The 16,997-nt window shown below is 38.2% G+C and overlaps 1 protein-coding gene across 5 annotated transcripts in view; it reads left to right on the top strand.

Moving 5' to 3' along the window:
- Nucleotides 1-14,191, top strand: part of sbno2b (strawberry notch homolog 2b) — a 147,224-nt gene extending 133,033 nt beyond the window's left edge. For 4 of the 5 annotated variants that reach the window (XM_057842270.1, XM_057842272.1, XM_057842271.1 and 1 more), the window contains 2 exons: nt 4,960-5,940; nt 6,012-14,191. In XM_057842270.1, the coding sequence (XP_057698253.1) occupies nt 4,960-5,940; nt 6,012-6,085 (1,055 nt within the window). In that variant the 3' untranslated portion in view covers nt 6,086-14,191. Of the gene's footprint in view, nt 1-4,959 lie in introns of all 5 variants that reach the window. The other variant, XM_057842274.1, reaches the window with a different exon arrangement.
- Nucleotides 14,192-16,997: the final 2,806 nt, after the last annotated feature.

The raw sequence follows: 16,997 nt of genomic DNA, 5'->3' as shown, positions 1-16,997 counted from the left end.
GTTAAAGACACTGGAAGAACGGCAGGGATTTTTTGATTGACAATTTTACAAATTTTATTTAAACGAAAACATTAAGAGGGGCTTTAATACAAAATTACTAAAACTTGTACTAACATTTATCTTTTAAGAACTACAAGTCTTTCTATCCGTGGATCCCTTCAACAGAAAGAATGTTAATAATGTTAAAGCCATCTTGTGGATTTATTGTTAAAATAAACAAATACAGTCCTTATGTACAGTATGTTCAATGTATACAGTATATCATTCTTGTGTCTTATCTTTCCTTTCCAACAATAATTTACAGAAAAATATGGCATATTTTAGAGATGGTTTGAATTGCAATTAATTACGATTACCGGTAATTAATTTTTAAGCTGTGATTAACTCGATTAAAAACTGTAATAGTTTGGCAGCCCTATTTAAAATATTAGAGAACCACTGCTATAGATCACATGTGGAAAGGTTATGGCCAGTCAGTGGCTCGTCCAAGAATCAGCCGTCTGCAGTAATCTCTTGACGCATTGTTTAATTGTCAACTAGACGGCCTCAAATATGTGTCAGAAGTCACACAAGATCAAATTTAACAGGCTTTGTTCACAAAAAAGTAGGTCAAAATCAGGCTACGTGAACGGAATCAAAATGGAAACAATAACAAGGTCACAGGACATTTTTGTTTTTCGAGCTAATACGTCCAATAACTCCTGATAAAATTTTTCCCCACTAAATTGTGGTTTATAGTTAATGCCCGGATTTTTTAAAAACAATTATTTTTCTGTCTGCGGACATTAAAAAGGGACACGGGGCAAAAGGACAAAAGTTGTCGCATTTTACAGCCGTTTATCTATAAAACGTTAAACAAATGAAGACAATTAGCACCGACACGCTGCTGTGGGGGATAATTCCTACATATTCAGACACATACAAGCTGACATTAGCCAAAAGGTTTATAATTGCCAATATATTCCACAAGGGGGAGACAAATAACTTCAATAAAGCACTTCTTTGCATTCTGTTTTTGGCACCAAGATGACACGAGATGTTACAAAGAAATACTTTATTTTTAGACACGGCTGATCATAAAAACAGTGAATAACAGAGGATAGATAGCTCTTTAAAAGATTTGTGAATAAGCATGGAAACACGGCATATATTCATGCCTATATTTAGTTTTTGGATATTCAAATATATTTAGAATGTTTAACTTATTCAATGCCTTTGACATCGATATTCATGATATACATCCATTTGAACTGGGATGGCTGGCATATATTTTCACGTTTCAGTGCCATTGACAGAGATAGACTTCCAATCCATTATGATTGTGTGATTGTCCCATTTAAAATGGATTGGAAATCTCGCTGTGATAGAGGAGTTAATTTATGGAATGGCATTGAATCTGTTAGTTAGTTCGCTAGCTAGTTAGTTTTTCTATCATTGTCAATAGCAACCAATGACTTTAGTGTGTTTTAACCAGGACATGATGCATTTGCGTCTCTAAACCAATATTTAGTTGCTCTTGCCACTTCTGGGAGATGATTGGATGAAACTTTACCCATCGAAATAAAATCACGAGGTTTGGCACGCCCTCTTTGTTATGTTCGGCTCTTTGAAAATGGCTGACCAAACGCAACTTCAAAAAGGATCACGTAAAGTGTTTGTTTTTCATTAAAAACACATTAACATTAAAAATAACCAATAAAAGCATGAAATATCCCCGACCAAAGAATTGCACTTTGTTCTGGTGTTTGAGTAGAGTAAAAATCAGCACTTTTTTTTTTTTTTTTTTTGTCTAGCAGAAAAAATGCAGGTCTGCAGGGGTTAAAATAAATGATGTACAGTGGTACCGCAATCCTTTCGACATCCAATTTAAAAATTGTGTCGACATATTACGACATGCTCGTCATATGACGATTTATGATAGTGTCGCAATTTCACTGTTTTGGCATGACGGACGCACGGCGGATTTTCTTGTGGAAGAAATTAACATGGGTCCCAAGAAGGTACAGTGCCCTCCATAATTATTCGCACCCCTGGTTAAGATGTGTTTTTTAGCTTTTAATATTTTTTTTAATTCAAATAATATGGGATCTTAATGGAAAAAAAAGAGAAAAATCGTTCCCTTATAAAATCCTGATTAATTATTTTTATATAGGTATAACAAAACTTAAAATGGTTATAAAATTCTCAGATTTTACACTAGATACACAAAAATCACCAAATGCAGAGATAATCACCACTATTTTCAGGATCAATAGCAATATTTAACATATCATATAAGTTTTTGGCCAAAATAGAAACTTTTTTTTTTTCAACAGCTAATAAAACACTCAATTTTCACAACAGAAACTTAATACCTGAGGAAAACATGCAGAATCAATGATAAATATTTATAGATTATTTAAAAAATCTATATGCAATCACAAATTATTATGGAATTGAATAGCCCTTTATTGTCATTATATAGTAGTATAGTTAGTTATATAGTTGTAGTGAATGAGGCTAGCGGCTGCCTGACGTAAACAGAGCTTTTCTGGCGAAATTCTTGCGAATAAATGATTAAATCCCCGAATTCTTCATATATACGGATGTAAAACAGTCTCAAACCTTGGTTAAAAGCAAAGAATCCATGCAGTTAGCGTTTATTTTACGTAAATATGTCGAAGTACAATGCTACGCACGGCGGATTTTCTTGTGGAAGAAATTAACATGGGTCCCAAGAAGGTACAGTGCCCTCCATAATTATTGGCACCCCTGGTTAAGATGTGTTTTTTAGCTTTTAATTTTTTTTTTTATTCAAATAATATGGGACCTTAATGGGAAAAAAAGAGAAAAATCCAACCTTCAATCCAAGTGCATTTCTTCAGTGGGGAAAAAAATCCCACATAAAGAAATGATTATTTGACATCAAATAATGTTTGTCACAATTATTAGCACCCCTGGTGTTAATACTTTGTACAACCCCCTTTTGCCAACAGAACAGCACCTAATCTTCTCCTATAATGTTTCACAAGCTTGATTTTGTGTGTGGTGAACCATTTCTGTGTAGATTTGGCCATATGTTTAGGGTCATTGTCTTGCTGAAAGACCCAGTGACGACCCATCTTCAGCTTTCGGGCAGAGGGCAACAGATTTTGATTTAAAATGTCCGGGTATTTCAAAGCATTCATGATGCCATGTACCCTAACAAGGTTCCCAGGGCCTTTGGAAGCGAAACAGCCCCACAGCATCACTGACCCACCCTCATACTTCACAGTGGGTATGAGGTGCTTTTCAGCATGCGCATCTTTCGTGGCATGCTAGACCCACTTAGAGTGTTTGTTGCCAAAAAGCTCAATCTTGGTCTCATCTGACCAAAGCACACGGTCCCAGGCTTCAATTGGGACCGTGTGCTTTGCACCTCATACCCACTGTGAAGTATGGGGGTGGGTCAGTTTAGATCTTATAAAAAAATATACATATTTCTTACCTAAAAATGCCATTGCGCTTGATAACACACATCACTTAAAAGTTAGGAGTTTTTCCCACGTGTTTCAATTGAATTTCCATTTGTGTCAAGCCATTTTTAAATTCTAGTTAAGTTTTAAGTTAGTCTAAACTGTCCTGATAGGATTTTGAGTTTTTGCAGTGTTCAAAATAAATGTATTGTAACATATCAGGTTATAATATGGCAGGGATATTTGCATGCGTTCCTGAATGCACCGCATGACGTGCGGGGGTGAGGGAGGTGCGGGAGAGCGAGAGACGTGCCTTCCTGTTGTTGTTGTCGTTCCACAAGTTCCCAAAAAAGAAATAATTGCAACCTAACGAAGCGGTTGACTCTTTGTCAGCGTTACAGTATGATACCTGCTGTATTGGAGCACATTAGGGGCCAGTGCTACTTGGTGTTTTATCCAGCAATGACTACTGAGCTAAAATTGACAGTTAGCTTTATCATATTTTCATTTTACACCCTCATCACTCTACAGCGCTATGTTTCACAGATTAAATAAAGCCTGTATGTAAGACACGTTAGCCACGCATCGACAGTGGTCTTAATAGAAACCTAGCCCTCTGCAGGGCTAACGTTACGTACGTGAGCGAGTGACAGTAATGTTAATCTTATTTATTAGCGCTGAGAAGTGTACTGCTTTAAGATGGCGGCTGTTTACTAACACCGCTGACTCTGTCATTTTGCATCTAGTTCAACATACATGTGATATCTATGAGTCGCATCAGATCCTACCTGCTACCACCGCATCATGCGGGCTAGTTTTTAGCAATGACGGCGTAGTTTGTAGCGGCTGTCGTCTGCAAAAAGGTTTTTTTCATTGCTTCTTCCTCTATGCTCGTGACATCAGCACGTTGTCCCGCAATAAAAGTAGTCCGGGCAAAACGTGATGCTTAGGGCTGGCAAAATTAAACGATTCCTCCAGGTGAATAAAATTACTCGGATCAGTTTTTAAACTCGAGTTACTCGAGTTGCTCGAGTATTCGTTTCAGTTCTACAATGATATGATGTTATAAATGATTTGGCTTCAAATTTGTTGCATGCACACTTTGCAGGACAAGATGTGTCATTTTGGAGCAAATTAACACTTTTAATGGGCTGTAATTGGCAGACAACAAAAATGACAGTGGTTTTCTCACATATTTCATATTCTGCACCTAACTAACTTTAAAAGAACTCATTATGCATGGTGTTTTTTTTTTATATTTATAATTTTTAATATAGTTTGTGTTTTATTTCAGAATAACAATTTATTGCATTTCAATAGGTGATTAATTAGGATGTATTCTCAATATATTTGTGGCTGAATAGGTTAAAAAAAAAAAAAAACGGGCAATAATATTGCATATCGCAATAATTTATGAGACAATATATCGCCTACTAAAATTTGTTATCGCGACAGACCTAGATGCACCCATAGTTCACTCAAACTCCAAATGCGTTTAACATAACCGAGGCCTCACTTTTTTCAGGCATCAAGATCCCCGAGAACTGCGTGGCCCGGGTGCGCGACGAGCTCCTGCAAATGGACAACGAGGTGAAGCGACGGCGCAAGGAGCGCGAGAAGCAGGCCTTGGAGCAGCGTCTGGCCGAGGAGCGCATGCGTAAAATGGAGCAGGACAACAAGCATCTGCTGGCTAATTTGTTCAGCCAGAAAGCCATGCCCAACCAGTCTCTGGCTCAGTCGCTGCTCCACAGCCAGCTCTTCAAACAGAAACTGAACCCGCTCCAAAAGACACAGGTAGGGGGCATCTCTCAGTTACAGAGGATGCAGGCTGTGTTACAGCAGCAGCAGCAGCACCCTCAGAGTCAGGGCCTGCTTCCTTTACCGAGGACAAGCGGGTCCCAAGTGACACCGAGCGGCTGGCCCTGCAAGTCAGCCGCCTCTAAACAGCCCGCAGCGCGCAATGCAGTCATCCACGGCGCCAACTTCTCCCAGTACTACCCGCAGTCCTTCTTATCCTCCTTCCCGCAGCCCGTCCCCCTCCACCAGACTCCACGCGTAACTTCCCAAAAGGCCCAGGATGAGATTCTGGACCTAACCGTCAGCTCGCCGTCACCCTCCCCGGACAGCACCGAGGGCGGTCTGAGCGGACGCGGCGTAGCGTTCGCCGACGATTTCAACTTAGAGTCGCTCATTTCGCAGACGACCGCTCAGCTCCCGCCGCCTCAGAATCACAACCACCAAGATTTCCTAGATTTATTCGACCTGCCGCTTTCGCCGCAGTTGCCCGCCGCACAGAAACCGAGCCCTTCCTCCTCATCATCCGTGTCCTCCCTAATCCAGACTTCGCTTTTTTCCAACGCCCCGTCGTCTTCGTCGCAGTTCGCCCCGGCTCGCTTCGGAAACTATCTCCTCCCCCAGTCGGACTCGCTCACCTTACCCAACGGCCACTGCGGCTCGGGCGCTCTGGACGCACGCGAGGCGCTGAACAGCATGCTGCAAGGGCCGGGTCCTGACCGCAAATCCGTCATTCACTACCGCCAGCAAGACTGACGCTTTAACGTCCTTTCTCATTCTTAGCACGCGTCGTCCGCTGCTGTTCGGGATCTTCTAGTCTACATCACTGCCTATCCTGCTCACAGTCCTCTCTTTAAGCACCCGTAGTATGGGATTCCCACACCCCCTGGTGCGTCCTCCACGGCAGCTGTAACGCAAACTTGACTTTACGAACTCTTCTTGAGCTGTCGAAACAAACGGAAAAAAATATCCTTTAAAGGATTCGACGCTGGAATCTTTTATTTTGTTTTGAGGCGCTAGATGGCAAAAAACTGGAATATACAAGAGGAAAAAAATCAAAGCTGACAAAACCGTGAAATGCCTCGTTTTTGTCCGTTTAGTCCCGCCCCCGGGTGACACGCTCCCTTTTTCGTCTTTCATTGGTGGTCGAGGAAGAACAGGAGAAGGAAAGCAGCAGTCTGCAAACAGTGCCTTTCGGAGAAATCTATTAATGCAGTCTTTAAAAAGAAAAACAAAAAAAATCCATGTAGCCTAATGTATAGATTTGTATTTTAATTTAAATATGGTATATTTGTATTTAAACTTTTTCGTCCCTTCGTGTTACACTATGCTGGTGGCGGGTTCCAAGGTGAGGCCTCCGTGAAGCCTCGACTCTGTGAGTGCGTATGTGTGCGTGCGTGCAACAACACCAACAAGCGTCATGAGCAGAAGGTATCCAAAAATATTAACACGTTTATTGTTTATGAACTGACGATAACACAGAGAGATTTGACTCCTGGTAATGATTTGATTTGACATTTCTCAGGAAAAGTCTCAAGTGCTTCTGGTCTTGTTGTTTAATTTAATGTGTGCGCACGTGTGTGTGTGTGTGTGGAAATCGGTCGGTTTGGGTCATTGAGTATATAGAAAAGTCATTTACGTTGTACTTTTTCACACTTGAAATGTAGACTTTATTTAACTCGGCTGCCAAAAGACTGCAATAGACGTCCATTTCAGTGTTGTTTATGGCAGCCCTTTTAATAAGTCCTTATGGATGAAAATACTTATATTTTAGTCATTTCAAAACATGTTTGCCTTTGTCTAGATTTCATTGATGAAATCTCGGACAAATTTTGTCCAGTTTTAGGCGGCGACTTACTTAGAGGGAAGCTCAGTCCGGTTGTGAATTCTTGTAAATGTCATAATTTGACTATGGCTGTCAAGCGATTAAAATTTTTAATCGGGTTAATTACAGCTTAAAAAATAATTAATCGTAATTAATCGCAATTCAAACCATCTATAAAATATGCCATATTTTTCTGTAAATTATTTTTGGAATGGAACAACAAGATGGCATTAACATTATTAACATTCTGTTAAAGCGATCCATGGATAGAAAGACTTGTAGTTCTTAAAAGATGAATGTTAGTACAAGTTAAAGAAAGTTTATATTAAAACCCCTCTTAATGTTTTCGTTTTAATAAAATTTGTAAAATTTTCAATCAAAAAATAAACTCGTAGCCCGCCATTGTTGATGTCAATAATTACACAATGCTCATGGGTGCTGAAGCCCATAAAATCAGTCGCACCCAAGCACCAGCAGAGGGTGACAAAACTCCAAAAAACACAAGTAACAAGTGGACATTGCACTGTGCTGTCATTTTAATCTGTTTGAGCGGGGCATGTGCATTAATTGCGTCAAATATTTTAACGTGATTAATTAAATAAATTACCGCCCGTTAACGCGATAATTTTGACAGCCCTAAATTTTACAGAAGCTAAAATAAAATTGACGGACTAAAACGAGACGAAAATTGGCTGACTTGTCATCTTGTCGACTAAAATGATACGAACATTTTTGAGAGGTTTCGTTGACAAAAATTACCGTAATTTTCACACTATAAGGCGCACCTGACTATAAGCAGCCAACCACCAAATTTGACATGAAAATGGCATTTGTTCATAGATAAGCCGCACTGGACTATAAGCCGTAGCTGTCCTCACTTTATTATGGGATATTCATACCAAAAGATATTAAGCGGTATAACTTAATTTGACAGTGGCATCATACGACTGTCATAAGACCAAATGAACCACCGTGAAGCTTTGAACCACTTGGCTGCAAAGCTTCATTGTTTGACAGTCAACGTCCTGCTGTCAACACTGTTGTCGTCCAGCATTCTTCCTGGCATGCAGTGGAGTGCTACAGATGTAAATAACAATCAAAATTCATGTTCTGTGCAAATTATTTCTTCAGTTACTGTTCCAGTTGTTTCATTAATGGCTATTTATGGTATTTGGTAACACTTTATTTGACATTAGTGCCATAAGACAATCATAATCATGACATGACACTGTTAAGAGTGTTATTGAATGCTTATAACATATGGCATTTGGTCAAATTATCTCACTCTTAAATGGATGTGAAAGACCTGAGCTTGACATAAATGGAGTTAGTGACATCATTTTCCGGATGACACTTAGTGACAGCTGTCATAAGCATTTAGTAATGCCCATGATAGTGTCATGTCATAATTATAAAGGTCTTATGACACTGCTGTCAAATAAAGTTTTACCAATTAACCCAAATAAATCAACAAATAAACCGCACTGGGCTATAAGCCGCAGGATTCAAAATTAAGGAAAAAAGTAGCGGCTTATAGTCCGAAAATTACAGTAGAGGAAAACAAATTTTTTTTGAGACAAATAAAATATGACTAAGAGAAGTATTTTCATCCAAAGGTCAAAAAATAAAAGGACTGTCAAAAACAACACTGGTCCATTCCATTTAAAGTTCAAATGAAATGGAGGTCTGTTGCATTCAATGGCATTGAAATATGATTTTAATGAGAAAGAAAAACCTCCCTTCCCCGCATCTAAGTCTCAACATTTTTCCACCTTTTGACACAAAACTCTGCCTCAGTGAGTTATATACCTAACCGCGTGAAATTTAACACAGCAACCCAGCGTTAACAATATCCTTCTGTGGTAAAACAGCTGTTTTTAGAATTTAACTTAACACCCGTGTCCATCCTGGCAATTAAATTTTGGGCATACAGTAGAGGAAAAAAAAGTGACTTTACATACGGTAATTTTTACATCAAGATGAAACTACATTTGTTTTGTTGACATTCAGTTTTTTCATTCAATATCATAAAATGATGTTTCATTTTTAAATTATTTCGTGCAACCACTTGACATTTTAAAAAATAAACTTAATTTTTTTTTTCTTCAGTAGAACCACAATTTCTTTTTTTTCCTTTTTTTTTAAGTACTATTACAGCCGCATTTGCCTAAAAGACACTTGCCACTTTTTTTCCCCAACACAAAGACATCCCACAAAATTTGCTGTTCCAAAAGATCCAGAATTTTTCGGAGTATAAGTCGCACTAGCAAAGAAAAAAAAAACGCTATTACAGTGGTACCTCGACATAGGAATTTAATTCGTTCCAGGACCTGGTTTTTATGTCGAGACGGATTTCCCCATAAGAATACATTATAATTCGATTAATTTGTTCCACAGCCCAAAAACTTAAGCTCAATCCTTAATAAATACTGCAGGTACAATTACAAATAACAATTACACATAGCAAAACAAATACATCCTAAATATGAACACCTTAAAAGGCTAAAGCAACATTACATTTTCTCTTATGCAAGATACAAAAAAATCTAACAATATTTACAAAACAAGAAGGCTTCAAGCTTTTCAAGCAGCCTGCCTTCAGGCTGGTGCAGGGTCCTTCCGGGGTCCTACCGTCAATCAGCGGCAGCCACAGTTGCCCACACATATGCCTGATCAAAATCCTTTTATCGGCTTATTTTTTCTTGTTGTTTGGCTCCAGCTCTGTTTCTCTCATAAGAAAATCCGCGGTCTTGCGGGGAAAACAATGAAATTGAGACACTCTTGTAAATCGCAGTGTTTTGAGCATGTCGTCACATGTTGAGACAAATAATTAGAGCGGATGCCGAAATGATCGAATGTCGATGCGTTCCTATGTCGAGGTACCACTCTATATGGATAAGTCGCACTGGAGTAAAAGTCTCATTTGTGCGAGTTATTTTATTTATCAAAGCCCAAGAACAAACATTTTACAATATAAAATGAACAACAAGCTAACTATTTTCTGTTATATAAATAACTATAGGCTAAAAAAATACAACATGATAAAAAAGTGCAACTTATAGTCCGGAAAATACGATAATATTTAAAAATTCACTCACGTAGGCTACAGCCGACCTCTTATTACCATTATACTGTTACCACCAAGGTTGGAACATTGCCCAGTTGACATTAGGGCTGGGGGATACGGCCGAAAAATCAAATCTTAGATTTTTTTTTTCACCAAATATTCGATTCACAATCCCTAACCCCCAACCCCCAAAGTTTATTATGGAGACAAAAAGAACAAGACAGAAAACTCAAAACAAGTTTGTTTTTTTTTAAATGGTCGAACTCTGTTTTAAATATAGTATTTTTCTCTCCCCCATTTGTGCTGTCAGCCCACAAACACAAAGTAGTTCGCATATTTTTGCACCCAAGTTAGTCACCTGATTTTGAGAATCTGCCGATACCGAGTCCTGATCCAATACCGAAAAAAATTGGGGTTTTTTTTATGTTTTTAAGTTCCAAATATGTTACAGTGCTGTGTTGCAAAGTATAAAACGTATATATTTTTGTTTCTTTTTGTAATGCCATTGTATTTCTGGATTATTTTATTACTTTTTAGCCCTTAAGTTTTTTTTACTTTATTTTTTAATTAAAAACCTGACATCCTTATTTGCTAGATTTCCTGCGTAGCAAAAACTTATTATTAATCTTTCAAAGTAAAAAAATCGAATTAATTCATATACAGTGATCCCTCGCTACTTGGCGCTTCAAACTTCGCGCCCTGAGTCTATCGCAGATTTTTTTCAATTAAAAAAAAAAATACAGATGAGCTCTCCCGAGCTGATTGCGTAGTCTCACTCTCCCTCCCTCTCCTTGCTCTTTGTTGGTCTGGCAGTGAGTGCACTGGAGTTGCTTCTTAAGGTAAACGATGATTAACGGATGTTTAATGTTTGAAGTTCGGTTCTCTGGCAAGATCAAAGCGCTGCATGCGTCAATCATTGTTTAACTTGTTAAACAGTTGCTGCGGCAACTCATTGTGTGTAAGTGAGCAGCTGAGCGGATTTAAGTGGACTCACTCAATGAAGCATTTAATAAAGCCAAGCATTTTTCTGCTTTATTCTTGTTTAAAAATAATTCGGTGGGACACTAAAATGTTTAAAACTTATCATATTACATTTGAATTGCTTAAAAACCATTTGTTAAAATATATATATATGGTGGAAACCACTCAGGTGACTTGGAAGTTCCGGTCTGAGACCCCCAATTTTGGCCAAATTTCAAAATTGTTCTATATGCATGTGTGATAAGTCATTGGAAAGCTTAAAAGCTCAATTTTCTAGTGGAAGAAAAATTTTGAACAGCAGTGCATTTAAAAAAAAAACAAAAAAAACTAAACCCTAACTCGAGGTGAGAGCATGAGAGAGCCTCATTAAAGACACCATGATTTTAACGAGATATTATCACGTACTCACCTAGTTTCGATCCAACAACTCCGTGTGCCATGTCTCACCGTGTGTTAAGACACAGCTGTGAATGGCCACAGTCAGACTTTTTGGGGATTTTATGGGTGAAACACGGTAATATAGTAAGGGTCGCAATGCAGAAATCGAAGACATCAAAGAGTGGTCGAGATGGTCTTTTTCAAATATTTACCCTTTTTTTTTTTCTTTGTTTAGATCGATTATCATCTAAAATGTCGGGGAAAATGCAACAGTAACAAAAAAAATATATACCAGGTAGATATCCGTGACCTAGTTACAGACACTATGTTTTTTTCACTGTGACGTAATTTGTTTAAAAGTTTAAAATATGCGAGTGAAGAATTTTATTTTATTTTTTATTTTATTTTATTTTTTTGCTAAATATTAGACATTAATTAATCATTCTTAGCTAAAAATAATAGACATTTCGAATAATATAATTATTTACTTTCTTTTTATAGCTTGGTTGAAACAAAAGCAGTTGCGCAGTGTCTGTAAACGGGGGTCTCCAGGGTAACACGGACAAATTAAAAATAGTTCGGGGGCTTAATACGCCATGAATATAGACATATTGTTCTTTCAAACACAACAGTTCTTTTGGCTTAAAATACAGCAGTTTATTTTAAAGAGGGGTGCAAGACCAGAAGCTGATTTTTCAGCCTTGTCTGTGTTTTCTGCCATATGTACATAATTTTTAAAAACATATATTTTGGGAGGAAAAAGATTAAAAAAACATCGTATATTTTCCAATGCAAAATCTGAATAAATACATTGAACACACAAAAAATTTGGGGGGCCTACTTGGCATTTTTTCCACTTATTGCGGCGGGTTCTGGTCCCCATTAACCGCGAAAAACGAGGGATCACTGTAATAGATTGCCAGAAAAGATGGGCGAATAAACATGAAAAAACTACTGTCACAGATGTAGTCAGTATTTTGAGACAAAACGGCAGCTTTTGCCTGCAGTGCAAAAAATAAGCGTGACTAATCATGTTTTGTTAGCTTGAGTAAATTCAACGTTTCATTATTACTAACTCATTCAAACCCATACAAAAGCCATGAGCTCCATGTCCAAACCTACGGGAAACGTTTTTGCATCATCTCCGTGTCCTTTCCTGGTAATCAGCGTGTTTTTGAACGTTGTCCCGCGTGTATCGCGCTCGATCGAAGCAATAAAAACAAGGTATCGTTTACTCACCGGGCGTAATTTCCATGAATACCATCTTCATATCGTAGCGATAAGAATATCATCGTTTCTATTTAAGGGATGTTATCTGTGTTCTTGAAGAAAATACAAAACGTTTGGTCAGGAAAGACAAATTCTCTTGAAATCTGCCACCAAATATGTTTGCACTGTCTCGCGTCCGGATTGTTTTCTGCTCATTGTCCTTCACGGAGTTGTTGTTGTTGTTTTTCCCAGAGAGATACCAAAGTGTTTTGTTGTCCTAAAGTTACCATTCAACAATCTCAGGAAGATACAAATCAATAAATAAAGATAGTGGACGGGTGAGGAGTTCATGAGAAATATTTCCCCTTGCTAGGAGTGCTGAAACCAACGTGTTTGTACTTGTGTTTTGGTCTTCTCGTGTTTATGGTTCAGGGTTGGGGAAGCTTTCTGCTATTTTATTCACGTTTGTCAAGTATGTATTCAATTTATAAAACACGAGGCAACAACGGGTTTTCTCACAGCCTGTTTTGGGATGGGGCATGTTCATGCTTTCTTTGGCCAGCGTGTCGTCATTGTTTTCATTGAATTCATTAACATCTATTGACGGCGATAAAGCTAGTTCAAATGGATTGGACGGTTATCGCCATCAATGGCAGTGAATGAGTGATTTTTGTTGTTGTTGCCATTTTAACATTTATTATTTCACACCATTTTCACGTGATTTTTTTCCCCTAGATTTCTTTCCACAAGATAACAGGAGGGTTAAATACGTGATTTACAAATATTCCAAAGCATCAACATTCCGTAAGAAAGTTTTCTAGTTTCCCCTTATTACTTGGTTAAAATATGTCTTATACGACCACAACACTAACGTCTACTGTACATTAACTTGGGATTAAAAAGAATTACATGAATTGGCTCTATTAACAAAAATAGTTAACGCAAAAATGCAACTGGACTTGTTTTGGGCGCTCATTTTGTTTGTTTGTTTTTGCATGATTTCATCCAGTGGTTGTCTCGTTGCACTAAGAACAGCATCATCACCTGACTGTCCCTCTTTGTCCAGATTTTTGGCGTGTTGTGTTTCATCTGGTCTTTGTTTGATGGATTTATATACTGTAACCATCCTTTCCATGTTTCTCCACTGTTTGCATATTCTATAAATCACTCGAATAATTTATTGCTAACAACAACAAAAAATTACACAAAAACATGCTACTGATTGTATGTATTTTTAAACAAAGTCTATTTTTTCTGTAAAAAAACGAGAAAAAAAAAGAGAAACTGTGTTCAGCACTTTTATTCTGGGTTTTTGCTTTTGTTTTCTATATATTTATAATTTAGATCCAAATGTATATATTGTAAAATTTGTGCCTTTCGACTAATTCTTTTTAAAAAAAAAAACACACACACACAACAAAAAAAGTGGTTTTCTACTCATTAAAGGAAGGACTATATGGAATTGCAATCTTTGTAAACAAATAAAAACTTGGATTGCTGAAAGTCAGTGTCTTCTCTTCATTTGCTTAAAACACACATATCATCTTCCCCGACATGCGATAAATAAAATGATGAGTTGACTAATAATTTGGGGTGTAACGGTACACAAAAATCTCGGTTCGGTACGTACCTCGGTTTTGAGGTCACGGTCCGGTTCGTTTTCGGAACAGTAAGAAAACAAAATGCAAAATATAAATGTGCTAGTTGTTCATTACACACCTTTGTGCTTTCAAAAATAGGAACATTAGCCTATACAAAGCTAGAATTCTGCTCAAAAAGTAGCGGGTATTTAAAGATAATCCAAAAACAATTTGCCTTTCAGACCCTGCGTATTGGTCAGCTTTCTTTCTGAAAGAAAGAAGAAAAAAGAAGTCTTGTGCTAAGGAGAAAAGCAATCCCAATTCCCAATTACAAAGATTTTAACATGTATTTTACAAATGAAACGCCTCAATGAATCATTTTTTCCCCTTATGAACGGTTTTCAAAAGCTTTATTGGTGGATTTTCTCAAGTTAAAGCGCCACACAGAAATTAATCAATTTAATTGTGCAAGCAGGATCTGTGTATTATTCTTATTTGATTACAGGTGTTTTAGCTCATTTCAATTTATTTTATTTAAATGGGCTATTATTTATTTTGTTATGTGTTTATACAGTGCCTTGCAAAAGTATTCGGCCCCCTTGAACCTTGCAACGTTCGCCACATTTCAGGCTTCAAACATAAAGATATAAAATTTTAATTTTTTGTCAAGAATCAACAACAAGTGGGACACAATCGTGAAGTGGAACAAAATTTATTGGATAATTTAAACTTTTTTAACAAAAAAACTGAAAAGCGGGGTGTGCAATATTATTCGGCCCCCTTGCGTTAATACTTTGTAGCGCCACCCTTTGCGCCAATTACGGCTGCAAGTCGCTTGGGGTATGTTTCTATCAGTTTTGCACATCGAGAGACTGACATTCTTGCCCATTCTTCCTTGCAAAACAGCTCGAGCTCAGTGAGATTGGATGGAGAGTGTTTGTGAACAGCAGTCTTCAGCTCTTTCCACAGATTCTCGATTGGATTCAGGTCTGGACTTTGACTTGGTCATTCTAACACCTGGATACGTTTATTTTTTAACCATTCCATTGTAGATTTTGCTTTATGTTTTGGATCATTGTCCTGTTGGAAGATAAATCTCCGTCCCAGTCTCAGGTCTTGTGCAGATACCAACAGGTTTTCTTCCAGAATGTTCCTGTATTTGGCTGCATCCATCTTCCCGTCAATTTTAACCATCTTCCCTGTCCCTGCTGAAGAAAAGCAGGCCCAAACCATGATGCTGCCACCACCATGTTTGACAGTGGGGATGGTGTGTTCAGGGTGATGAGCTGTGTTGCTTTTACACCAAACATATCGTTTTGCATTGTGGCCAAAAAGTTCAATTTTGGTTTCATCTGACCAGAGCACCTTCTTCCACATGTTTGGTGTGTCTCCCAGGTGGCTTGTGGCAAACTTTAAACGAGACTTTTTATGGATATCTTTGAGAAATGGCTTTCTTCTTGCCACTCTTCCATAAAGGCCAGATTTGTGCAGTGTACGACTGATTGTTGTCCTATGGACAGACTCTCCCACCTCAGCTGTAGATCTCTGCAGTTCATCCAGAGTGATCATGGGCCTCTTGGCTGCATCTCTGATCAGTTTTCTCCTTGTTTGAGAAGAAAGTTTGGAAGGACGGCCGGGTCTTGGTAGATTTGCAGTGGTCTGATGCTCCTTCCATTTCAATATGGTGGCTTGCACGGCGCTCCTTGAGATGTTTAAAGCTTGGGAAATCTTTTTGTATCCAAATCCGGCTTTAAACTTCTCCACAACAGTATTTCGGACCTGCCGGGTGTGTTCCTTGGTTTTCATAATGCTCTCTGCACTTTAAACAGAACCCTGAGACTATCACAGAGCAGGTGCATTTATACGGAGACTCGATTACACACAGGTGGATTCTATTTATCATCATCGGTCATTTAGGACAACATTGGATCATTCAGAGATCCTCACTGAACTTCTGGAGTGAGTTTGCTGCACTGAAAGTAAAAGGGCCGAATAATATTGCACGCCCCACTTTTCAGTTTTTTATTTGTTAAAAAAGTTTAAATTATCCAATAAATGTTGTTCCACTTCACGATTGTGTCCCACTTGTTGTTGATTCTTGACAAAAAATTAAAATGTTATATCTTTATGTTTGAAGCCTGAAATGTGGCGAAAGGTTGCAAGATTCAAGGGGGCCGAATACTTTTGCAAGGCACTGTATTTTATAAATGTGATGTAGTATTCATTTATATTGTATATTTTATGTTGTATAACTTTAGTTCATATGTGAATATTAGTTCCTACTTGTTTTGTCGTGGTAGGAGGGTTTTGAATTGAACACGGGGCCGTGTTGGTTATTATGATAGCAAAGAAGACAGCAATAAATCAACAAAGACAAGTCAACTGTGCCCCGATCTACCACTCAAGAGATCTGATGGACTCAAAAAGTGGGTTACGATTGCATATTAGTTTGAAAATCGACCGGATCCACCGTATTTTTACCCGAGTGACTTCCGGTCTGCCCGATCCTAGCTACCAGTAGTAGTAATGACACAGGAGGGTCGCATCTCGCGTCAAATAATAAACTCTGCCGTTATTTCGCGTGCGTCGTGTTGAGCCGCTTCTGGGACGCGTGTAACACGCGGCTGCACTGCGACTGGTGTGCATTGGCTGATTGACTTTAACGCCTGCGTTTCACTGCGTTCTCGCAGCGGCCACGTTGTAGCGCCGTTGACGTTTCTGGGTTATAC

The sequence above is a fragment of the Corythoichthys intestinalis genome, chromosome 7 (genome assembly GCF_030265065.1).
Source record: "Corythoichthys intestinalis isolate RoL2023-P3 chromosome 7, ASM3026506v1, whole genome shotgun sequence".
Taxonomy (NCBI): domain Eukaryota; kingdom Metazoa; phylum Chordata; class Actinopteri; order Syngnathiformes; family Syngnathidae; genus Corythoichthys; species Corythoichthys intestinalis.
This window is presented reverse-complemented; position numbering and strand designations above follow the sequence as displayed.